Source organism: Pygoscelis adeliae, unplaced genomic scaffold (assembly GCF_000699105.1).
Source record: "Pygoscelis adeliae isolate BGI_AS28 unplaced genomic scaffold, ASM69910v1 Scaffold342, whole genome shotgun sequence".
In the NCBI taxonomy this organism is placed as follows: Eukaryota; Metazoa; Chordata; class Aves; order Sphenisciformes; family Spheniscidae; genus Pygoscelis; species Pygoscelis adeliae.
The window spans coordinates 431,892-458,812 of NW_008824437.1; the positions used below are offsets into that span (position 1 = coordinate 431,892).

The 26,921-nt window shown below is 40.5% G+C and overlaps 1 protein-coding gene across 1 annotated transcript in view; it reads left to right on the plus strand.

Moving 5' to 3' along the window:
* LOC103914317 (trafficking protein particle complex subunit 9-like) overlaps positions 1-26,921 on the plus strand; it is a gene marked incomplete at its 5' end in the record, with an annotated part of 462,978 nt that overhangs the window by 429,509 nt on the left and 6,548 nt on the right. The window contains one exon of the mRNA XM_009320933.1: positions 26,011-26,234. Coding sequence (XP_009319208.1) covers positions 26,011-26,234 — 224 coding nt within the window. The remainder of the gene's footprint in view (positions 1-26,010; positions 26,235-26,921) is intronic.

A 26,921-nucleotide genomic window follows, 5' to 3' on the forward strand; every position in this document is an offset into this window, starting at 1 on the left:
AGCTTATAATTTACAGGAATTTGGGTTGAGCAGGAAAAGTATCATACTTAACATGCAGGCAGCTGTACCTCCCCAGCCAAATTTCAGACCCTAGCTATAATACCTGAAAATGCTAGAGCTGCTCTGGAAAACAATCTGTGCAAATTCTAAGCTCAGGTTAGAAACTTTTGAGTCATGCTATACACTATACTAAAAAAAAAAACTGCTGTAATTGTGCCCGAACTAATTCATCTCAGTGGTGAAAGACAGAACTGTCTTTGGTCAATATTTATCCAGGAATATTGAAAAGAAAAATCTCTGCTGTCACTCAGACCACTGTATTATCAGAATAAATCTGTGGCAGCATTCAAAAAGCAAAAATTAACCAAAATACAATTCTCCTTTTGGAGAAAAGCAATTTAACATTTAATAAAAAAAGTAACTTTGCTTGGGGGTGAATCTGCAGCCTATCAAGGCTGCCATATCATTTTAAAATTTATAACTCTCATGATTAGAAAATGTCAAGATAATCAAAATACAGGGGAAATTACAGCTGCTACAGTAAATGAATGCTCTGAAAGCACTCAGATTTTGTGATGCTATAACATCCACATAACAGTCTTAACTTCTAAAACACTTTTGTCACACACAGTTTTTTGCTTATACATTGCTTGAAGATAGTGAAGATTTGGGTATGATTTCGTAGTTGATTTTAGGAGTGAGTTATTAAATCCCTTACATTTGATACACTGCTCCGATAATGAACCTGTGCTGCAGAGAAGGTGTCAAAAAGTTTAATTTCTTTTGTGCTCAAACCCTCCATATAAATCTGCGTGGGTAATAAAATTATAATCACATATTCATACCTCTTTGCAAAATAAATGTAATGATACTTTGTATTCCCTCAGCACCAGCTCTCTCAAGTTCTTCAGGCACTTTATAAACATTAATTAAGACTCGCACCTCTGTGTTGCGTAAGTGCCATACTGATCGCCTTCATTGTTTTGTAAAGTGTCTGCCATATTTTGATTACTCCAGAGCCAGTAATATTATACAGTAATATTATACACATCAGTAAACTGAGGCAGGGAGGTTAAGTTTCATGATTAAATTCTTGCAGCAAATCCGTGATTAAGGTTGGGGCTGCAATTAAGAGAGTTTCGCTTTCCAGTTCCCTGTTGTAACCACCAGACTAACTCCTATGGGGACTTTAAAGCATTTTCAGTGATTTAAATTGGTTTCTGTGTTGAAAGAAAATTAATTCATAGCATTAATAAGTGTAGGATTGTTAATGCATTGTCACTTGGTATCTCTTGAGGGCAAATGTGTGACAGTAGGGCAGCCACGAACCGTACCGTTGACTCCCATTAAAGGCTCTTTTCCTATAATAAACTATAATAGGCAGCTGTCTGCAAGCATAAGCTGTGCTTTATTATGGTGAGTCTATGGCTCATTTATGACTAAATGGACTCTTTTCCTGTTGGTCTTCAGCTTGCAATGTGCTACTTCTTCCTCATTTTCCAGTCGAGAAAATTGTACCTTCTCTTGGAATTGGCATTTCTCTCCTCTCTTGCCAAAGGCTGTTTTATTAACTCCCATTCGACTTCTGTTTCCTGTCATTTTCTGCTGCTTTTCCATCTGAAGGAAGACAGTGGTCATGCCATAATTATTTTCTTTAGTAATTGCCACAAAGATGCTGAGCGTTTCCTAATTAGATCAGGCAGTGTTCATGGCGAAACCTCAGAGATGCTGTCCGAGGACGCGAGTTTCTTTCAGATCTCCGTAATTGAGTTGTACAGCCCGTGCTTGTGCAACCCGAGTTTCTCCCTGCAGCTCTTGAAGCACACCAGGGGGTTGGGAATAGTGGTATTTAAAGAGAAAGAGCAAAAAAGCTTAATTGGAGAAGTAAAATAATGGGATTTTTTTTCCCCTCTTCTTTAAATATGCCACGGTGTGGAAATCTACTCCGTTGTATCTCATCACGGTCTCATTTTGCAAATAGCAAACTGGAGCTAAAATAATTCTGTATAGGTGAGGATCAGCTAAAAAAAATTGAAGACTTACATGGGTTTTTGGGGCAGATGGACAAAACTAGGGATTGAAAACACATTTTTCAACTGTACAGTTATTTTGATGCAAAATAGCTTTACAAAATGTTCTAAACAGTGCCTTATTTTGCTGCTGGAGGGCTGTAAAAGTATCGATCATTGCACTGTAGATGAGATGTTAATTTGGAGGAGTTTGTGAGCAATATAGAATTGCTGGATACATTCGATGTGCTGCTTGCTTTCATTTTTATTAGTCAAAATGAACAACAGGGTGAGCAGCATTTGGGAGCACCAACAGTGAGGCGTTTCCACCGACAGGATTAATGTTCATGGCAAATGCCAGAAGTGATGGGAGAAATGGTAAAACTGCCCTTTATCTAACACTGGGGGGGGGGATATTATCTTTGCACTGCTATTTGTGTTAAGAGTACCTCCCTTCCACCTTGTTTAACGGGTAGGAATGGGACGTTCATCTGGAGATAGGAATGGGATGCTTATCCGGAGATAGGAATGGGATGCTTATCCAGAGATAAACCCACAGGGCATCCAGGGGGCTGAGATCTGGTCATCCCTTTGTCCGCTGCTGTGCATTTCCCATGCCATTTCGGCACACTGGCTGCTGGGGGAGGATTAAATAGTTCTCTGTACCTTGCAAGCATCATTACAAAGCAGGTTAGGAGGGAGGGTGAAGCTTCCTTTATCCAGCTCAAAGTTGAGGTAGACCGAAGATCTTCTACCACCCCTCAAGTCCATGTTTCCCTTGAAAATTGTGGTTTTAATTGTAGATTCTTGAAAACAATTGCAGCTGATCAGCATCATGGATTCTGGTCTTCCATGTAAAACCCGTAGCAACACTGTGCCCAGGCATTTTTGGGGAAAAAGGGCACCTTTTTGCAGCACGATGTTACCTTGAGCTCTCCCCGTTGCGTGATGGTCAGACCCCATGCAGCTTGGCTTGTGTCTCTTACTGAGCTTTCAACTCTACAGGGCTAAAAATGAATTTAATCCTTAAAAGAAAGGGTTAAAAATTGAAAGTATCACTTAAAACAGGACTGTGAAGTGTGTGGTGGTGTTTATGTATTGGCAGGTAAAATGGTGGAGAAAAGGAAGCCATAGGTTAGTCAGGAAAAGAAGATAATTTAGTCTTATGTTAATAGCTGTGTTTAATAATAATAATAATACCACCAGCTTATACTTTTCTGCTATGATGATAAAAAAACAAAGGCTGGCCTTCTAAGTCTGGAGTGATAGTTAGATACCCTGTTCATACTAGTTATTAAACCCTTCATTTGATGAGCTACTTAGCGTAAGTGCCTTCATGTAACATCTAAAAATGACTCTGAAGCCTGAGCCACAGACAGGCAGAACACAGCTAGTTATTTTGCTAAGGAGGAGGATGAAAAGGCAACCATCCCCTGGAAAACAGGCAAAAAGATCGGAGAAAGGCATGAACCGTCTGCTTCTCTCCTATCAGTCCTTGTGGTCTAATGGTTAACGATACAAAATTCTACCAAAGGACATCGAAGCAAAGTAACCTTTTATTTATCCAGCAGGTGATGGAAAACATTGCTGTCATTTCCAGGGCTCTAGTGGATTCATTCTGTTCACCAAAATTTCAGCCTGCTGATGCTATATATACAATATAATAATGGAGGAAAGCTGTTGCACGCTGGACAAAGAAGGGACACGTATCAGCAGCACAGTTCTGCTTCGGTCTGTTGGCAATGTGATACAGTCATCTTTTTCTCTTAAGAAAGATTAGGAACAAATTCAAGAAACATGCTACTTCTCACAGACAGAAACCACTGTGATATATAGGATGGCAGAGCTTCTGTGTATTAGCAGGGCTTTTTTTTTTTTCCTTTCTCCAGATAGAATTCACATAAATAATTAAAAAAGTACAAAACCTGGTTCAACCTGGCTGTCCAGCAGAAGAGAAGATAAATATTTGCAAGACTCTAAAATATATTGTCATAAAACAGACTTGTGGCTGGATTCTTCCCAGTGTTTTGTAGTCTCTTTGCCATTCCCAACTGTGTTTGCCAATTAGACTCTCCCCAGAGTCTGTAAGATCATACACATATTTGAGACTTTTAAGTTCTCACCTTGATCTGAAGATAACAATCAACTTGTAGTGACAAAAAAAAAAAAATTAGGATGTTTTCCTGCAGTGTGTGGCAACAGTGAATGCAGCTTCTTAAACGCAGCCCATGACTCAGGATGCTGTTTGCAAAATCAGAATCAAAAGAGTTGGAATTGCTATCAAAATTGTGCCTGTCAGACCTGTTTTAAGGGTTGGTTGCAAAAATAATTGGCTGTGCATTAAAATTCAGGAAATCTGAATTGATCCCTCTGACTTTCCGACGATTGGTGAGAATCTGAACTCATGTTTGGGGCATATGCTTCCAGCTACAGTCTGTCAGGCATATCTTGAAAAAAGAACTTTTCTCTTTTTTTAAAGATATTCTGGACACTGTAGGCGTTTGTCATCATGAATAAAAGGATTTTTCTTTATTCAGAATCTATCAGATCTCTTTCATTGCAGTCTCCAAGTAAAAGCTGTCATAATTGTTGCTGTAGACACTAGTTTTTCTTTAAAAAACAGACTATTGTTATTTGAGTGCTTGCTGCTCATGCTGTCTTAAAACCAAAACACCAAAGCAATGACCATCTTAAATCAGGTGCTGAAGAAACAAAAAGCAAAACATAATGATATTTTCTCTAGACTCTGTTACTGTATTGTTGTTTAGGTGTGGGATGTCCTCTAATATTTCAGAACAGGTGAAGTCATTGCATTATGCATTTTGAGTGGTTAGAAATGAAACTGAAATGTCTTTTTATGTGCAGCTTATACAAAAGGGAGGACATAAGGTCCAGCTCAGCACTAGAAGCCCATCATGCCTCAAGTTTTCCGGGAACAAGGCAAATGGGAAGACCTGAACTCAGCCTTGCTTCCTCTGTGCCTTGAGAGCAGAATGAGAACATCTTTACTGAAATAATTTACATATGTCAGCAAATGTCTCTCATATAACAGGCCTGAAGAGGCTGGTTATAAAATAAAGCAAGGTAATTTAGCAAAGAGACAAGGCTCTTTGGTTTTCCCCTAGTGGTTAGCAATGACTGTGGTTTTTCCTGCTTTGTTTAAGTTGCTAAGGAACGTTATTTGCTCTTGAATCTATTTTTAATTGACCCAACAATGAAGAGTTCTGTTACAAGAAAAAGCTTTCTTGACTCTAGATTTGTGAATCAAGATCATTCACAGAAACAGAGTTCATTCTAGACTGAGATGTCTGATATTTTCAAAGCAACTCTTCAGTCCTTAAGACAAATGTTTAAAAGTAAATACAGACCGTAACAGACTGAAACCTGTTACATATGTTGGAGCTTAACTGTGGTTTATTGGTTTAAAAAGTTTAGGAACAACTTTGCTGTTCTTCCTTGAGGGTCCTCTGTTGAAAAAATGAAGTTACTTGTATCTTGAGCTAATTCAGGTATAACCACAAAGAAAACTAAAAGAAAACCTAACTGAAGTGGTGCTGGTGGTGATCACAGTCATGCTACATGGTCTGACTTTTGGAATATGTATTTAAGTTTATGTACCCTTTAAAATAACTTTCACAAGACTTACAGATTTGAGATTTTGATGTGTTGCTGTTTCATTTAGACCATCTGTCTTCTGATATCCTGAAATGGTATTTCTTGTAACACAGTTCCTATCAAAGTTGTGGTATTATTAAAAATCAAATTTCATCTTTTTTTTTGCCAGGCAAAGCTGCTTGGCATCAACACTGTTGGTAAACAAACACAATCAAATATTCTTGCAGTACTGCATTCCCATGTGTGTTTGTTGAAACTGCAGCTCAAATGAGGTTGGATGCAGCAGTTCTACCTGACTGCAGACAGGCACAGCAATATTTCCCTTTGCACTCAGTTTGAAGAGGGCACAGGCTTGACAGGTAACTTTAGTTAAGTCCTGTCCAAGATCTTCACACTGGGAATAAGTTTGCTGTAAGAAGCAGTGCATCATTTTGAGGGCGCTCACAAGGCAGGTGCGGGACAACCAGGGCATCAGGCCCAGCCAGCACGGGTTTATGGAAGGCAGGTCCTGCTTGACCAACCTGATCTCCTTCTATGACCAGGTGACCCGCCTAGTGGACAAGGGAAAGGCTGTGGATGTGGTCTACCTGGACTTCAGTAAGGCCTTTGACACCGTCTCCCACAGCATTCTCCTAGAGAAGCTGGCGGCTCACGGCTTAGACAGGTGTACTCTGCGCTGGGTCAAAAACTGGCTGGATGGCCGGGCCCAGAGAGTTGTGGTAAATGGAGTTCAATCCAGTTGGCGGCCGGTCACGAGCGGTGTTCCCCAGGGCTCAGTATTGGGGCCAGTTCTGTTTAATATCTTTATCAATGATCTGGATGAGGGGATCGAGTGCACCCTCAGTAAGTTTGCAGACGACACCAAGTTGGGCGGCAGTGTTGATCTGCTCGAGGGTAGGAAGGCTCTGCAGAGGGACCTGGACAGGCTGGATCGATGGGCCCAGGCCAACTGTATGAGATTCAACAAGGCCAAGTGCCGGGTCCTGCACTTCGGCCACAACAACCCCATGCAGCGCTACAGGCTTGGGGAAGAGTGGCTGGAAAGCTGCCTGGCGGAAAAGGACCTGGGGGTACTGGTCGACAGCCGGCTGAACATGAGCCGACAGTGTGCCCAGGCGGCCAAGAAGGCCAACGGCATCCTGGCCTGTATCAGAAATAGTGTGGCCAGCAGGAGCAGGGAAGTGATAGTGCCCCTGTACTCAGCACTGGTGCGGCCGCACCTCGAATACTGTGTTCAGTTTTGGGCCCCTCACTACAAGAAGGATGTTGAGATGTTGGAACGTGTCCAGAGAAGGGCAACGAGGCTGGTGAGGGGTCTGGAGAACAAGCCTTATGAGGAGCGGCTGAGGGAGCTGGGGTTGTTTAGCCTGGAGAAAAGGAGGCTGAGGGGAGACCTCATTGCTCTCTACAACTACCTGAAAGGAGGTTGTAGCGAGGTGGGTGTCGGTCTCTTCTCCCAAGTAACTGGCGAAAGGACGAGAGGAAATGGCCTCAAGTTGCGCCAGGGGAGGTTTAGATTGGATGTAAGGAAAAATTTCTTTACTGAAAGAGTAGTTAAACATTGGAACAGGCTGCCCAGGGAAGTGGTTGAGTCACCATCCCTGGAAGTATTTAAAAGGCGGGTAGATGAGGCGCTTAGGGACATGGTTTAGTGGGCATGGTGTTGTTGGGTTGATGGTTGGACTCGATGATCTTGGAGGTCTCTTCCAACCTTTAATGATTCTATGATTCTATGATTTTCTTAAAAAGAAGAAATTAACTGAATTTTTGAGAAATAAAAATTAACACGCCTTCAGGTGCTGCTGTATTAGCATTTCGAGACATTGTATAAAGGCCAAGAAATTCTAAATTAAAGAAGATACGCAAGATTCTTCTTGACCTTTTGGCTTAGATCACTTTTAATATCAGATTAATTTAAGACATCCTGTATTCAGGGATGCATTCAGTAATCTAATAAGCCTTCTCCATTTTTAACTGCTCTAATTGTATTTATTTTTAAATTATCTGACATTCATTGGTTTTTCTGACAATTTTAATTTATTCTAGTATATTTTTCTAATGTCTTCCATAGTGGAGGCTGGACATATAAGGATACCAATCCCATGTAGGAGTGGAATTATTTTGAGGCTAGAATGTAGGCTATAACTAAGAGTAATGGGATAAAATGAAGATGGGAACATTTAGACTGACACTTAAGGAGTCTTGACAGTAAGATCTATTGAACTGTGAAGGTATTTCCTAGAGGATATGGTGAAAGTCTCATTATTTTGAAGTTGCAACTAGACTGGATAAATCAGAAGAATTATTATACATGGAGCAATCATAGACTTATAGTTGGAGATTACCTCTCTTTTCAGTCTAAATTTTGGCTATTTCTCCTCCTTTGCTTCATCCAGCTCCTTCAGTGGGACTGGAAAGAATTTATGGAGAAGAAAGTATGCTGTATTTGAATATAGGTTTACCTGAGAAAGCTGTGCTGCAAGAGACATCTGTAGCTTTTTTCCAATAGAGCCAAGAAGCCCCCAGGGATTTGATTTGTCTCCATCTCTACCTGCTGGGGAGAGAAGTGCTATGACTGTTCTCTGCCTTGCTACCCAAAGAACTAGTAAGACTAGTTGTTTTCATTGCTAATACCATTTTTGAGACAAAAATGCAGAGTGTAGAATAAAAGATCTCTTCCTTGAATAGCTATGATTGTATCAATAATACAATAAAAGTGAATTTTGGTAGTTAATTTGAGAGGTGTGCCTTTCTGAAGTGCTCACTGGGAACTTGTATTATGATGATGGAAGTGTAATGTGGTAGCACCTGGATGTGGTGGGATCTGAGCACCCGTGACTGTCAGCACTATACGTGCATATGGCAGAGATCTCTGCTGCCCCAGTGAAGTTGAGGCAGGTGCAACAAGTGAGCAAAATGCTTGATCTGCAAGCCTGGGGAGAGAAGGTCTGGGAAAACTCTATTATGAAAGTGTATGCAATGGCCAGAAAAAGAGATAGTGGTTAATTCTTCTTGTCACCTCCCAAACCGTTATCTTCTAGTAGTGTCCTCAAAAGTGTTGTGCTGGAAGTGCCATGGGAAGTAAGGTCGCATTGCTACCTTCTGGTCTTATTTGGAGAGGCCTCACATGTATAACTGGCATTTTAGGAGAAGGCTGGAGAGGAAAGAGCATTTGAGACCAACCTTGGTGGCAGGGCAGAGTGAGGGGAAGAACAAGGCCATGGTCATGGATGGAGACGGGGGCACAGCTCTAAGGACTATCAGAAGTAGCAACTGTGACTTTTTTTGCAGTGGAGAATAGGCATTCAGGGACAGGATCCAAAGAAAGTGTTATACGACCAGACTGAAGGTCCAGGAAATAAAGCCAGGCTATTTTGCCACCTTAGTTAAGCTCTTTTGAGTATTTTTCTTTGAGCCCATTAGCTGTCTAATGTGTAGTGTTCACTGATTTTTGGTATGCTAGATATGTGATATCAGCTTTAACTAGGGAACCATTTCTGAGGCACCTGTTTGGGTGCTGCCAATTTAGCAGACCTGTGACAATTATGTAGTGAAGATAAAGCAGAAATATAAGAGAAACCAACCAGACAAGTAAACAAATTTTTGGGAATTTTTGTCTCCCCCTAACTCGAGCGATCTTTTTCAGTAATAACCACTTGAGAAGTATTAGGACTCCTTTCATATAATCACTGTTATCTTCTTTGCTACAGGTCTCTTTCTGCAAGGTGGTATGGTAACTTGAAAAGCGATTATCATAATACCAGCTCTGCTCATTAGTATAAACAACCTGCAGACAAACTTGAGCTATTTTATTATTTAACAGCTGTATTGTTCTCCCTTGGAAATCTCAATTCATGTGGCTGCCCAGCAGAAATTGCTCAGCTGTCAGAGCCAAAGATGGCAGGTGGTTTTCCAGGGCTCGCAATAAAGTCTGTGTCATATTTTTATTCTACCCAAGGCATGGCGAGTGGGCAGTCAGGGAAATGGTGTTTGCTGGCTTTGATGGCAATTCACACTATGGCCAAGCAATAGAGCCATGCTTGCAAATGATCCAAGAGAAGATTACAGTCCTCCGTCCCACACAATGCATATTCTCATACAGGATTCAAGTATTTAGGACTGCTTTGATAGGATGATAACTCTAGGTAAGGTAAATTGTTGCTCAGTGTTATTAACAGGCAAATCAGATCACAGAACAAAGATTTGTGTCAATATTTCAGTGGGCTGCAAGAAAATGAACCTCATGCTGATCTCAGATGGATTTTCCAAAGTGATTTTGCCATGGTGTCTTTCAAATATTTAGATTTGTTGTTGGGGTTATTGTGATTCCATGGATTCAGAATGGACGAGAAAATATGTGCGTGAAATACTGCATTTGCAGGGGAAAGGCTGACTGAGCAAACGTAGCCTTTTGTCCATCTCAGTGTCAAGTAGAAATATTCCAGATATAACGAGACCTCGTACTTTTACACGTAGAAAAGCTGTTACTAGTACAGGATGGAGTCCTTCTGGACAGGAATAGTTTGGAAGAAAATTCTATACTTAGTGAGCTGTGGACAGGAATGGACAAGGCATATATGAAAATGCCCAAGATTTTAAATGCTACAGTGACTCTCAAATGGGTGGGTCAATGGGCAAAGGAAGCTGACATGGTAAAAAGTGTATGATGTAGCTGTATATGTAGATAGCTACTAGCAAATAATAGCCAATTAGCTACCTTAACTATGAACCTGATACCTGGAGTGAGTGATTACATGTATTTCTCTATAAACCTAGTGGATGTATACATGGATAATTACACATATCATGAGCTCAGCAAGGTCCTAACACCAAATTTAAAATAAATGCAGGAGGCCCAAATGCCAAAGCCATACAGAAAGAGCGTACAGGTCATGTATATTAATTGCAGTTATTTTATGTGTCATAAAGCTGGAAGAACCTTCCTTTCTAGACCATCAAAAAGTAGGCAGGAAAAAAAATTACTAGAAATTACCCCCATGGATTCCTACCAGAAAGTATCCCCATGAATTTTTGACCAGGTTAATTACTGTTTACTCACAGAAGACATAACTATAGCTTATGTTTTGTTAACCAAACTACAGCTTACATTTTAGGAACCGCAGGTATGTTCCTAGGTTGGAAAGAGGTTGACTGCTCTGTTAAATTTTTTCCTCATTCTCACTTCTCTGAACTTTTTTAATTGTGTTTTCTCATTAGCAGAATATACTTGATTAACTCACTCCTTTAATGAGGTGCTTTGGGATGGTAAAGACAGCAGTCCATTCTGCTGAATGACTTTGAGATGTTAAAAAATAAATAAAACTTGTATGTGCCAATAGATGTCCTGTTGGTCTTTACTGGTAGCTGTTCTATGATGTGAGAGAATATTCAATTCCGGCTAGGGTCCCCCTTCAAGAAGTTGATTTTCAGATTGTTGTTAATAACAAGTGTTGGCACACTGTGGCAGATACTGGCTTCTTTTCTTAGACAAATACTTAAATTAAGTAAGAGTAGGTCAAGCTTGCCTTATTTTCAAGCAATTAACAATTTTATTAGGTTTTTTATCCTACTTTTTAGAGAGAAGATAGTGATACTAATTTAAATTAGATCTCAAAGAAAAGTGTCAGAGGAAATGGACCTTTGCTCTTACAGAACATTTTTCACTTGAGACTGCCACGCTCCAGAATGTAGAAATGGAGCCTAGCTACAAATAAAATTGGGAAAACAAGAGGATGGATGCTACAGTTGGGTTTTGTATGATTCAGGTCATTAAAGACAACTGGAATTGATCTTTCCTGTCAAAGACAATTCCCCACTGTTTTTCTATAATTTTTCAGTGTTTTGTTTTGTTTTGTGGGTTTGTTGCTTCTTTACTTGTGTAAGAAACTTGAGACTGATGTTAACTTTATTGCATTTTATGGTACCAAAGATCTTGGCTCAGTGTTTTTAAGACAGGGAGTGCGTTCCCTTTATACTGGAAGGTCAAATGTTTCGAGTTCAGTGTGCTCAACATCTGCACGTCACTTCAACAGCTGGCAAACTCCTTGTGGAGCATCTGCTTTCTATTACAGCTATTTTTCACTGAGGCAAATTGAATGTGGCATCTGAAAGGGCTCTTTGCATACATGGAGATTTCACCAGTCATTACGTGACAAAGTGATTATTTAAGGACAGAGATTTTGCCTGTTTTCATACAGTGCCTGGTACACTGTGATTGCTGTCAGAGGCAAATGCAAGAGACACTAAGAAATGGTCAGGAGCAATGTGGAGAGAGGAAAACAGGGAAGAAAAGATAGCAAAGTTCTACATCAGTAGCTATTTACTACTGAGTTTCTAAAATGCCCAAACTTAATTTTATAGATTTTAAATGCTTTTTATAGTTTTGAATGAGATGCTCCACTTTAACAGATTATCCTACTCTGATAGATCTTTAAGACTGATGCTATTCTTAGAACCCTTTCAAAGTCAAACCTCTCATGAAAGTGAGTAATTTTTCACCTCTGATTTTTGTTTCATTTGTTTTGATCTGGGATTCTCTACTGACCAATTTGGTATCTAAATTTCATCCTGCTTCTACCATATTAGCGTGTAACCATGTGCTTTTATCACTAGATATGGCTCAGGAACCTCAGTGATACCTTTATGGAAGAAGTAATAACTGGGATTTGACCAGTGATCTTCCCAATTTACCATCTTATGATGTCTGTCATTTCTCAAGGAAGGATTTTAGTGCTTGAGTGGGCTCAAGCAAGAAATCTCTTCAGAGAAAAGGCCCGTGAACGGTGTACTAACAGGTGTCCATGTAGCTATGGACAGGAGGCTGAAGCCACCTGCACTAATACTGTATTCCAGCAATAACGTCTGACACTATGGGTCAGGACATTTTGTTGACTCGTACTAAGATCTGTGAAGATTGGATGCACCTTTTCCCTTCCTTGAAAGCATCTCTTCTTTGACTCACCTATGCCAGGTCAGGCTGGATGTCCTCTGCTTCTCCCCATGCATGTAGTGCAAGTGGCTATCTCCTCCTTGCCCCATCCTCATTTGTTCTCAGATCACCTGGGAATGCCATCTTTGTTTGCAGAGTGAAGTAAGAGCGCTCAGGATGTGCACAAGCACATACCAGCAGGCTCTTGCATTATGGTCTGCTGAGCCTGGTGCCAACACTGAGTCCCCTCTTGGAGCACATGGGCTCATGTTGCAAGTACTCGACCAGTGAACCTCAAGGGAACTAAGATTCCCAACTGAAGTTTCCTAAAGCTCATGGTCAGGTCTCTAATGTGAAGATCTTCTAGGAAGTGACTGCAAGTTGTTTTCTTCTTACTCCCAACCTGACATTTGACATCCATTCTGAAACTTTAAGCCAGGAACCACAGAGTTTGTATTCTCTGAGTGAGCTCAATTGTACACCCTGGTTTACAGGGGGGACTATAATATCTGTTCGGGACCTTTATGGAAAAATAGTTCAATTTTATTGTCGCTTGTTACTGCTTCCTCATAGCTGTTTATCCGGTTGTCATGTCCTCCTGTGGTCTTGCCACTAAGCATGCTAATGCCATTAATGGAAATGGATGAGTGAGAACTTCATCTGTTTTAGAGAGTTTTCCAGGAGAGGGCAGCCATAGTTAATTCTGGGTCAGTTCGTGTAATACAATGCGAATATAGATTACTGACAGCATTTGGCTGTGATGCTTTATGGCCCAGCACGGTTTGTGTGCTTAGTTCTTTTAATTTGTTCATTTGTTTGGATTGCAAGTGCATAAAAGATAGACTTTTTCACAAATTAATGCTGGAAAAGACAAACCACATAATAGAGTGGTTAACTCCCAATGCCTTGTACTTGTTGAAATCGCAAATGCTCTTGGGAACAGTTCCATTATATGCCACTGTTTGCTTTATATACTTTCCAACCAGCTCACAAGCTTTTCTTCACTCTCTTACTTCAAAAATATTTATGGAAAAACATACCCCAAACTCTTGCTAGAGATCTGAAAATTTCAGGAAAAAACTTTTTTTTTTCACTGAAAACTTTTACTTCTTTAGGAGTTCAGAAAGGATCAGGACAAAATGATCCTCTCTCCTCTCCTGTTTTACATAATGAGGATACATATAAAACCTCTCTGGGTTTGGATGTAAGGATGATAAGTTAGCACTAAGGGGTATATCCCATATCCACAGTTTGGGGGCTATACTTATCCAAACAGCAGTAATGATGTAGATGGCATCAGGAGACATTTTTTAATACTGCCCTCCCAGGGCTATTGCTTTGGCGGAACTGCTTCTGGGACTGGGGTGGCAACTGGGATGCCTTGACATGCACTCTCAGTCTTTGTATTAAGACTGCAAGGAAAGTTGCCTCTTCATATGAAACGGGTAGCTTCATTTCTTGTATCAGTTCAAAATAGCAAAAGCTATTTTTCCCCTTTGCCTCCTTTTTTTTTAAAATTAAAAAAAACCCACTTTTTTTCCTACACCACCAAAAAAACCCTCCATGAAATACCTTTTGCCAGATCCCTAGGTAATGTAAATCCATGGATTTTTATAAAGTTAAAAATCTGGTCCCTGCAGGTACAGAAGTGATGGGGTTTGGGAGGATTCCTTGTTCGTGTTTTGTAGGAGGAAACAAGGTGCAGTCAGTATCGCTTCATGTAAATCCACAAAATGATACATGACCTCAGAGGTGCAACTTAGGAAGCCATACAGTCTTTCTATATGTTGAATTTTGAAGACTTTTAGCTTCAGTTCTGTCAGCTTTGTCAAGTTCCTATGCTTTACAGTCTCTCTTCATTTCTTAGGCGTTCCACTGGTGTGTATCAAACATACACACCTAATCTCGAAATAGATAAACCATTGAAAGATTGCACCAGTGAGAGCTTGTCAGACGATGCAGCGTTGCTTTGCCTGCCGTGGAGGGTGAGGAGTTAATAATTTCTTTCCTCTGCTTATGCATCTGTGGGTCTCTAGAAGGTACGGCAGACACAATACTGTTTCTGTAGATGAGCTGATAGCTCTGGCCGGTCTGTGCACAGAGCCTTGTGCAAATAATTCTTAGAAAAGAGACCTAATCAGCCACCGCACTACACTGATTTGCCCATAATTGTATCTGTCTTTTAAAAGCTGAAGATAAAAGGCCAAAATCTGACACCTGCTCATTGCTTATTTTTAGCTGCTCGGCAGGCTGGAGCATGGTTGCAGGGTTTGAGCGAGGAACGGTTTTGCCACCCGAATGGCCAATTAAAAGAAGAGAGGTTTGAAAAAAAAATCTTTGCAGCACTTGACAGGTGAAGCTCAAGGCATGGCTTGCAGCCTCGGGTACAGAGAGGATTTAATTTTTCACTCTCTCTAGCTGAACATAGTGTTTCTTTTCTTCCCTCCCCCCCAATATTTAATTTGTAGTTTTATTTAAACACAAAGTTTTCATCCTCTCTGCACTTCACTGTGCTGATATCTGAGGTCTCCATTCCTTCAAAATGCAGTGATGGGGAAGAAAGGGTTTCTAGGTTCTTACTTTAACTCTTTTAGCAAAGAGTTCTCCTTTAAATAGCATTATTTTTATTTCGTTTTACTTTTCCTTATGGTTGGGTTTCCTTTTATCCTCTCTCTCCCTTCCTGCATGTCCTATAATCCTCAGGTTTCACATTCAGTTTAATGTAAGATTTATTCCCGTAAGGAGTTGGTACCTCAATGAGCCAGCATAGGGATTTTGAAAGCTTACAATTAAGATGTTTTTCTCTATCTTCTGGAAGTCACCTTCCCCTCTCAATTCTGTTGGGTAGCTTATGCATTCATTTCTGCTCAGTGAAAACTCCTGGCTGCTCCTCACAGGACAGGTTAACTGCTTCCTAAAATGTCTCAGTGTCCCCATTTGGAAAACTGGTACAGTGCTCACTTCTTGCCTCACCGGCTAGCCTTGAGGTTTGAAATACACATATATAGATATTTTTTATTCATTTAAGGTTATTTCTTTTATTGTTTCTTATTCTCTAGCAATGCTGGCTGGACATCCCAGGAAAATAGGTCTGCATAGTTCTAAGTGCCATACAAATTGTTCTGCTAAGCTCTTAGGAACATGACTATTGTTGTCCCTAAGGGCTTATAGTCTAGTATTATATATATACATATGTATGTGTATGTATATATGTATTTTATCTATATGCTATAGAAGTATATATGTTATATGAAAAAAAAAAGGTTACCAGGGAAAAGGAGTAAGGAAAATAGCGTAACAGAGTAATAGGAGAGAAGTAGTTGTAGTTTTGCACGCAAGTTGTAGCCCATAGGTAGCAATGAGCACAGCTTGCCACCTCTGTAGCAATCAGATAGCAGGTTTCTGTGAGTATTACTGCATGACCTCAGCAACAGGTTTCAGCTTGCACGGGAAAAGTTGGGTCAGTATGTGAGAATTTAGCCTGGGCTGAGCTCTACTGCTATAGCTAGAAAGTAGACAAGCTGGAAATGATGTCTATGCAAGGTCAGGTGCACATAACCAGGTTATAGACCTACAGGACAATCTTTAAAGCAAGGTCTTCGGTAGAATAGAAAGGAAGTAGTTTGGAGGTGTCAAAAGCAGACATGAAGAGATTTTAATTTTTAAGGCTTATAATTCAATTAGATCTTAGGCAAGGGTTTGGCAATGTAGGCAGAGCGAAAAGGTCAAATTTGGAGAAGTTTCATAGAAAGTGGCATCAGGATTTAATCACAGCCTGGAAGTGTGAGTCATGAGAGGAGATCAAGTCAAAGAGAAAGCCGAGATTGGCAGGAAAGAGTCTGATTTTATTTCTGAAATTAAGACAGGTACGGAAAGGAAAGGACTTCATGAATAATTCAGGAGCTAGGTTTTGAGCATGTTCAGTTTTAGCAAGTAGTAAATTATTAACAGAAAGATCTCAGAGAGAGGCCAAAAGTTGTTTGGGTTGATGACTCTAGACTTAAAGATTTCTTGTTTTCAGGAAGTTTGATTGTTATTTGTGTGTTCATATCCTATCTATCAAGGAAGAATATGGATTTGTGTCACAGAGGATGACTGAAAACTTCCATCTACATATATCTATTAGTGCAGTTCTTTTGTGGATTCAAACTGGATTTTGAGACAGGTCATGATGTAGAAGAAGGATACAATCAGAATAAAGAAGTCATAGCACCATAGTAGGGCTTGACAGTTTCCAAGTCACATCTACCTGGATTACTGTCTCATGTCTTAATGCAAAAGTGGCAGAATGGACTAACTATACATAGGGAAAATAGTAAAAAATTAACTCAATCCACTGGTAAGTAAAACAACTTAGAGTCATTAGACTGAAATATGCTTTGACTGAAATGCAAAGAAACTTCATTAAGAATATGTTCATTTTAATGTGCAGCTCTGCTTTTGAGCAACTCTGGTCTGTAGACATTAGCCCCATGTAGTCTAGTAACCACACGTCACACCCTCCCTGTACATAAAGCGCTGCGATACAGCGTTTGTACCTGGAGTTGTTTAATATCTCTCATTTAGCTCAGCTCATTGCGCTTCAATCATGGTTGGGCTAAAGGAGGCCCGTGAGGCTCAGTGTCCTAGTGCTCATATTTACACAGTTACTGAAATGTGGTAAATCATCTACCTGCCTGTTAATAGGGGGTTATATATTGTCTTGTACCAGGCTTTGGCTGCTCTACAAGGATACAGAAATTCTTACAGCCTGGACATCTCATGCAATATTTCACGGTTCTTTTTTAAGACAAGCATGGGAAATGGGTCATGTATCCATCATTTTTCTTTAAATAATCAGTATCATTTTTTTTTGCTTTCTTAAAGCATCCTGCCCCTATGTCTCTATACATCTGAGCATGGAGATACCTCCTGTCTCATCTCTCTTCTCATCCGTGTTTGAGTTCCTTCTGCTTCAGACAGTAAATAGTATATTTCATCCTACAGGAGCCCAAATTGCTCCTCAAATATGACAATTATACTACACATAGGATTAGCTTAACTAGCAATTTAAAAAATAACTACCTGTTAGGTATGATCCCTTATCTATGTGAGAGTCCAGAGCACCGCTCTGTGCCTGTTGAATGGATAATGCGGAAAATACTGGTTCCACTTGAAACAGTAGAAAATCCAGAAAAACATTTTCCACTTCCATATTGCCATATGCAGTGAGAGTTTAGGTAAGTAGATTGTGTGGCAAAATCCACATATTTGACTTTGCATGCACAGAGTTGAGTACAGGAGCCTAGTTTTGTGTCCCTGCTGTTAAGTAGGCATTACTTCTTTTGTGACCGTGTGCTAGGTCACTACTGTCTCCATAGGGAATATGCCACAATCACCATCCTTATCACTGATTTCTAGAGCAGATAACGCTCCCTGGAGGTCTGCAATCTATGTAGTGTCTAGACTAAACCTGCTTTGAGATCAGACAGACTCCCAACCCTGCACATAAGGGCTACAGACTCTTTTTTTACCATTAACTTTTCAGCCACAAGTCAGAAACTCTCACAAAGGTTGCATGAGACCTTTAAAAATCTCCTCTGCAGAGGGAGCAGTCCATCATTGCAGAATGGCAGAAAGAAGGAGGAAATTTTAAGTCTCATTTGCAACCAGTGAGGAATAAGGTGATTTTCTTTCAGTAAGCTGTAGGTTAAGCCATGTTATTCATGACCTGCAGTGGTTTTGCATGAAGCTGCCAGTATACAAAAGATAGTGTTATATGATATATCCTAGTATGGATTAGTTTTGTTTAAATGTAATATAGGGCTTTTCTTATTTCCTTTTTTTCCTTTCCTTTTTCCTTTTTTTTTTCACAAGGCAGGGTAAGAATGCTCTGAAAATAGTCCTGCCACAGACAAGCTATAGAAATAAAGTTTTCAGTAACCTAAAATAACATGCAAATCCTGGGATCATGAAATTTCAAAACACAGGCATACACTGTATGCCAGCCTGACCTTCTGGCTGTGTAGCAGATAATCAAAAGAAGTCTTCTGCGAGCCTGCTTGTGATAAATAGATAAAAAGGGGTTGGCCCACATTCAGAAATGAGACTATTTAAGCAAGCTGGGGCTATGTCATGGAATATTTTAAAATAAGTCAAAAGGAGCTCAGGCTCACTGGAAAACACAGAGCTTTGAGAATTTTAAAATTTTAGGGGCCTGCCTTTGAGCACTTAGATTAGGACTGGACACAAGCAGTACAAACTCTGAAGTGATTTTCACTTTCATAGCAAATTGGGCAAATCACCAAGTGACAGGTTATCTTGGCTGCCGGAGGAGGAGTGAGACAAGCAGGTGCCATCCGTGTGCCAGCAATTTCACAGGGCAGGAGAAATGTCTGTCGTAAAAGGCATGTGCAAAATAAAATAACTCCCACCAAAACCAGCGAGGTTAAACTGAACAACTCATTTCTTAAATAAATCTGTGGTTAATGTGCATTCAGGTTTGCTGTTTTAAGATCCCAAGTAAAATTTGGAGGCAGTCAAACCCCAGAGCACTAGACACGTTCATGCTTCTCTTTTCAGCTAGCGTGACCCTGGTATTTAGAGTTAATTGAAGAAGATTGTACTACATCTAAATGTTTACAGCTGAGATCAAGTAGCATTGAAATTGAATGCTGGTCATGTGTCTGCTAAGGATAGATTTGGGGTTTAAAATTGGACATAAACGCCATACTGATTTGGAGGAAGAAAGCTTGCTCAATCCAAATGCACAGCGTTGAAAAATCCTTTTGCAAGCGAGTCCTACGGGGATGCTGCAGCGTCCTCAGTCCGTTGTCATCACAGAGTTAAGAACAGACACAAACTCGAAACAATTTGGCAGGAACAATAATCGGACCAGTCGGGATCTGTCATCAGCATACTGGCCACAGCAAAAGAGTGATTAAATAGGATGACACAGACAATTATCAAAGACTAATTACTTATTGTTGTTGGAACTATATTTTAACTGTGTTTTTATTTTTAATTGCTTTTGGAGCGAATAAAGTGTCCTTAATTCAATTGTGAAATGTTTGGGAATGGGAAGTCTGCCAGAAATCAGGCAGCTCAGAGGTCTTGTGAAAGCAATTGCCTCTTTCACTAGCCTATATTCACATTCGGTCATCCCATCCTCTGCCAACTTTCCTGTTTTCAGGCTCGTGCCCCTATGTTAGGTGAAGTTCTCTGGGTTGTGGCTACTTGCAGGAAGCTGCACTAGTTTGTTCATATCTTTTCCTGTATTTTTTTTCATCCCTGTCCAAGAGCCTTGACCCAAAGAGGAGCTGAACTCTTCAGGTCCATGGGCGTTTTGGATCAGCAGGCTCTGAGTACACTTTATAGGACAGGACTAGCAGTGGTTGACAAGGTGAGATATTCGTGTCATTTGAACCTGTTACAATACAAACATCTGTATACCTCTGTGCTCTGTTACTATTGACTGCAATGAAATTATGCAGGGGATGGATTAGGCTCAGTATTCTGTCAGTGTAACAATGAATGAACACGAGGATGTTATTCCAAGTTAAGATGCTCAGGTTTGGTGCGAGGACCAGATCCGAATCACACACAGAAGATTTTGTGCAAATAGCTATGAGGCTGTCATGTTATTAAATAACCATTCAGCATTTTCATGATGAGAGTGACAGGGAACACAGTTTTTATATTCATAGAAATATCTTTTGTATGGATGTATTCAGCTCTGAAAATACTGCAGGACCTCGTAATGGACAAACAAATGTAACCAGTGCTATATCTCTATGTGTAAATAATTTGCATGAATGGTTTCGAAAATGAAAGGGAATTGGTCTACATGAGGGAGAACAAGTGGGAAGAGGGGAAACAGAAACAGTGTTTAGGTTCATATATTGGAGGAGATACATAAGAAAATTCAATGAGCCTGTTATCTCAACGGAATGCCACATGTTGCCTGCCAGCTCCTCTAAGCAGCTGACTGAACCCCAAATCTCAGGCATGCAGCATGAGAGGAGGGACAGGGAGCTTGCTTGTTTGGAGACAGGCAGGATCAGCTTGCTCTGTACCTTACAGTACACAGAGTTTGCCTGTAGTACAGGTTTTTTCCTCCATTCTGATCTTTCTTCCATCTCCATAATATGTAAGATCAGAAATGGACAGAATTGTTCAACCTATTTCTAAATGACTGATTTAAAAAATAAATTAAAAAAAAAAAGATTTCTCTTTGCATTGTTAAGTTCCTTGCAAAATCCTGAACAAACATTCTTGCAGAAGAGGACAGGAGGAAAAAAAAAAAAAGGTAGTTGTTCCAAACAGAATGGCTGGCCCTTTCCTTGCTCTTTTAGGGCAATTAGAAGTAAAGCTGGCCTGGGCAGTCATTTTAATCAGCACTTTAGATTTGGTGAACACAGAAAAACTGAATCATTCTGCAAGACTTTCACTGCAGCAACTGTGGCTTGGGTTCTTGGTCTTTGGCTTTCCTCCATCGAAGTACCTAATGGGCATTTTCTAGAGACATCAGCGTTGCTGCTGCTCCTCTCCGCTCCTCAGACCATAGCTCTCCCAGTTTGCAGACTGAGATGAGTAAAACTAGTATTTGGGAACAGCTCTAACAGCATAAAAAATGGTTGACTAAAATTCCCCTAACTATCACAGTACAGCTGAACAAGGCTTGCTTTGCTGGGTTTGAAGATCTCTTACCTCTTATGTGAGATGTATTTACTCATTTGGGCATCTCTTGCCTTGAGTTTTGTTGACCTACTTGTTTGTGCAAAGCTATGTCTCTGTGAGGTGTTTGCTCGAAGTCTTGAGACAGGTTCCCAGCTGCAGCGGATGGCAGAGACCAATGCATCTGCTTCAGTTTGGGATTCAACATCAAATTTAAAAGCAAATATCCAATGGAAATTTCTCCACCCCCGACTGTAAAGATGAGCACAAACACCCTGCCTTCCTCTGCAGCCTGTTTTTTAAAATCAACCCAAACGTGAGTGAGGAGAGTAAACATTGCTGGAATGTGCATTTCCACTGAGATTAAACATGTATTTGTATGTGGCTTTCCAAAATTAAACTTTCACAGTGGCAAATAGGGAGTTGGGTGCAGAAATGCAATTAGCCATGAGTCAGGACTCTTGACGTACAGGTGGGCCAATGAGTTGCAAGTGCTCACGTGGAAACTTGATGAAGTAGCAAGAACAACTTACTGTGTGTTAGCATGAGCAGAGTAAATAACACAAAATGTCAATAATGTTTGATATTCATTTCCAAGCTGCTCCTTTGGGTGATGTAGACAGAAGTGCACCTGGCAGGTGATGGTAAATTGTTTTTCTTGTGGAATAGTGGTTGTCTTCCCGTTAGTAACATTCATTCCCTTTTCTTGAGTTTTGAGATCCTGAAAGACAGATGCTATATGAAATCTGATGTATTATTTTCATATAATGGTCTCCCAGCCATTGTGGTGTCAATAAGCATCACCTATCAACTGGCCATGAAGTAGTTTTTCCTTCTAAAAGGTGAATTCATCGAGATCTTAAAAGGCTTGGCTAAGGCCATCAGTGATAAAGCAAGGCTTTCCAATCACCCTTCTCACCCATTCTTTTGATGATCTTAAGGGTCTTTTCCAATCTAAATGATTCTGATTCTGTGATTCTCAGTGGCTTGTATCATCCTCATTTTCTGCCTTCCAAAATGTATTGAACATTTTCTCCCTTGGTATAATAATCACTTAGAGAAGGTCCTAGAAATAAAATATCCTGCACTTCCTCAGATTGGTCCCATGCCTGTTCACAGGTGCGAAAGACTGTGTCTTTCCTTTTTTCATGGCTATCAAGCATTGCAGGGTAATGTTGGCACCCAAGGATGCCAACATAGTGGACATGTGTAGGTAAATGAGCAAGAAAGGAGAGAGAGAGGGGGCGGGGGGAAAAGCAGCAGCATTCTGTTGGCTTATTAAAGTACTTAAAAAAGCGTTTAACTTTTATTTAGGAGGAGATTGCTAGGTCTTTGCCTTTTTCCCCCTGACAGCCAGAGTTTATGCTTCCACCTTTTTAATGTAATTTATATATGCTGTTTGCATTAAACTTGTTCCTTCTAATTTTCTGAAATACTGTTTATCTTGTCTCTGAATCTTTGGAAGATGGAGATACGGCCACCACTGTCTTCTGTGCTAGCAACTGTGTCATCTGATTCAGAGCTACTGTATACCGAAGCCAATAATGATTCACTCTCACAGCAGTGGTGTGAGCAGTCTCAGCTTTTATATGCCATCTGTGTGAGTGAGCTGAATCTGCAGAAATGGGACCCTGTACACATGGCTTTTCCTCTGTTCATGGATGAAAATATTAAAGCAAATCCGTATGGTCCATGAGATGTTTTCTGTGTCAGGAAGGGAGTAAAACTGCCTGTCAAACCAAGCTGTTCTCTCTGATGAAAGGGGACTGTTTTTAAACACTCCTCTCCATAGTATTTTGCACGCCAGCCATGTGTGTTTTCTCATCTGACATCTCATTGAGATCCTTGGCTTCGGTACTGCAAGAGGGAAGGGTGTGCTGGGAGGGAAGGAAATAATCTCTCAATATGTACACAAGCACGTATGCACACACGTGGTCTTAAATCAATCTTAAATTAATTGAATTTTTTTAGGAATACGAAAGAAAATTAATCTGGTTGAGCCAGACAGTTGCTTCCCTTTTGTTTGGATTTTCTATTTTCACATGAAGATATCGGGAAGCAATGCTCTGAGCTATTATTAGATACAAAGGTGGAGACAGAGGGCAAAGGGTTCATTTACAATTCCTACAGCAGAGCATTGAATTTTAAAGCTAAAAGGCAAGTTGATAAGCAGCTTGAAAATAAAGATTCATTCACTTAGCCCACTGATTATTTCTGAAGGTTTATGGTGGTCTGGGGAGCTAACCGTTCTCACAGCTGTAAGACCCACTGGCTGGAGGAACCAGAAAAAAAAAAAAGGTTTTTTTAAAATTTTTTTTTTTAAATGAAAGCACTTACCTTGCAGGGAGAAGCTTGAAAACATAAACTGATAGAAAGTAATGAATTGATATAAATGCAGTTCTTTTGAAGGAAGCAACTGGACTTCATTTCTGTGGCAGGAGGCTGGGAAGCATAAAGATTACACACACACATTTTTGTGTTTTGAAAAATTCAAGTCAGTTAATCCCAGATAATGGGATACCGTTATAATCACTACTTCACCTCCATGATCTTATGGCAGTCCTGCAAGAAGCAATTTGATCATGTTGGGCAGGAGAGCCCCTAACGTTAGAGTGTGCTATTGCAAAAGACATCCAATGCCAAGCATGGCATTGGCCAAACATGGCTAGCCCTTTCCTAAAATGCAATGGTGATTATAACTTCCTTTCACAGAATCACAGAATGGTTGAGGTCAGCAGGGACCTCTGGAGATCATCTAGTCCAACTCCCCTGCTCAAGCAGGGTCATCTAGAGCCAGTTGCCCAGGATGGCAGAAGTCCAGACTGGTTTTGAATGTCTCCAAGGATGGAGATTCCACAGCCTCTCTGGGCAACCTGTGCCAGCACTCGGTCACCCTCACAGTAAAAAAGTGTTTCCTGATGTTCAGAGCGACCCTCCTGTGTTTCAGTTTGTGCCCATTGCTTCTGGTCCTGGCACTGGGCACCACTGGAAAGAGCCCTGCTCTGTCCTCTTTGCACCCTCCCTTCAGGTATTTATACACATTAATAAGATCGCCCTGAGCCTTCTCTTCTCCAGGCTGAACAGTCCCAGCTCTCTCAGCCTTTCCTCACAGGAGAGATGCTCCAGTCCCATAATCCTCTTCATGGCCCTTCATTGGACTCTCTCCAGTATGTCCATGTCTCTCTTGTACTGAGGAGCCCAGCACTGGACACAGTACTCCAGGTGTGGCCTCACCAGTGCTATCATTGTCAAAAATGGGGCATCTCCTTTGGAAAGGCTAGTTTTGGCATGGGGACTGTTCCAACTGGGACACCGGCATGGGTTTTGGGTAGCTGCAGCTTGAGCATTGCAGGGTTTCTTTGTGCTCACTCTGCCAAGCCTCTTGTATCTGGGACTTGCTGCTGCATTTGGGCAGCTTTGGTCAAGGAGGGCGTTTCATCTGGGTAGTTCAGCTTTGCTGACCTGACCTCTGGAATAAATGTCCCTTTCTGAACTTGTTTCTTCTTTGGCACTAGCTTTTTTTTTTTTCCCCAGTTGCTATGCTAAGGCTTGTTCAGTTTGCCCGGCTAAAGGGCATCATGAGAACATGCATCATTTTGTAGTTTTTCATCTAAGGCAACAAAACAAAAATAAGTAAAAAAAAAAAAAAAATCACTTCGGTGTAAAATGTTTTTTTCTGTGAAAGCTCCTGAAGCATAAAAATAGTGTCTTTTCTTGAAGAGGGGATATTACTAATGTAAATCCAATGCTGTTGGCAGAGGAATAATATGATGTATGTCATAAGGCAAGCGACTGAGGAGGGGCTGGAGTGATTGAAATGCCTCATGGGGATAGGTATTCACACAGGGGATGCTTTCTTACACGTGCCCAGGGCTTTCTCTTATCTCTGAACATGAACCCATAGTGAAATAGAAATGTTCCTGTATTAATAGTGCATCGGAGATAACCCTCATCTGAAAAATACAGTAATACTGCACAACTGGGAACCCTTTCAGAGCGGGGAATTGGACTAGCAATTTCATAGTGTGTTGGTAATGAAACATTTTGGTTCTGTATAAGCAAATGGGCAAGGATAGTGGACACATTACTCTGGCTGTCGTTGTCCCAGCAGTAACCAATTTAGAGGCTTTATATTTTCTGCTATCCCAGTAAGGGAAAGAAAAGTAGAAAGTTAAAAATAGAAATCCCAGAATGAATTAAAGCACAAAGAGTGAACAAGATCGTAGTACTGCTGTATAATTTTAAAATCCCTTTTTTCCTTATAAGCTGGACTTTAGTATATGTATTACATTGCAAATTCTGGCAGTGTCTGTCCTGCTCCAAAAGGTCACCTCCATACAGGAGGATTTATTCTGGCTGTAACATGTGAACAGGGGCATCCAGCCCTGGATCTATCTAGCTACCGTTTGTATTGATGATTCCTGTTTGTATTTCCCTTCACCTGATGCTCTTGATTTGCAGGAGAAGCATGAGAAGTTGTCTGTGGCTTTGGCCTGCAAGCAAGGAGGTTAAAAAGATATCTTTGGGTGCCTGTGTATAGATCATAATTGGGCTTTTTCGTAGCTTTTTCAACAGCTGTGGACAGATATCAGACCTTCATAAACTGGTTGTTGCAAGTAGTTTCCCTGCAACACTACCCTACACAACACTGCAGCGCTGGGTTTTCTTTCCTGAGGTTAACCGTCATGCACTCTTGGTTTCATTTGGGTTACTTTTTCTTGTTAAGTAAGTTTCCTATCAAGATTAATACAGTTTCTAAAGCAGGAGTCCCACATAATGTGGAATTGTTTTCTTGATTTGCAGATATCCTCATTGATGGCAAGCTTTGCGACTGCGATATTGTGGTGGACTGCAAAGTGGGGGACCCCATCCCGCTGGAGGTGAAGCTGACCAACTGGAGCAAACACAGCGTGGGGCCCTTCGCTCTTACCGTGACGCCCTACCAGGATTACCAAAATGGGGTGCACAACTATGAGCTGCAAGATGCTATCACCTTTGTGGGATCAAACACCTTCTACATTGATTCAGTAAGTCTTTCTGTCAAATGGATCATGATTTTGGATAACATGCATTTGCAGAAAAGGGCTTCATTATTCAATTGTACATTTTAAGGCAGATTAATTTTTGGAAAGTGCCACGATTATGGCAGCTATTGCTAAAGGTGCTGCTAGGTTTGGGGATATAGAATCATCTCTCTGAAATGGTTTAAGACTGTAATTTCCTATCATGTAAACCACTAGTAAACTATCAGACACAGTAACTTTTGGTCACTCCAGATCTGACTAAATGTGAACGGGTAACCTAGATAAAATGTTTAATACCATATTGCCAGTCCCTTGAGCCATCCAGTGCAGTCTGCAGTAATAGATTTTAAGTAATTTTTTCTCTTTAGTCCGTAAGAAATATTCCCCATGCTGAGCCAAGGAACTCAGCAAATAAGTTTCAGTCAGGTCCTGAGGAAACGCAACAGACTGCAAAAAGAAAATACTAAACATTAATGACCAATGTGATGAGCTGGTTCATTTCCTTGTCGCTTAGCATACTCTTATAAAGCCATAAAGAAAAATAGAAAACATGCTTAAAATGTGACCAGAAAAAAATCCCTTTTTAGAATAATTGAGATTTTGGTTTTTCTCTCAAATTCTTCCTTAAAAAATTCAAGTCTAGGAGCTTTTTGTTTCTAAGGCAAGACACTGAAAATACAGATAAAACTA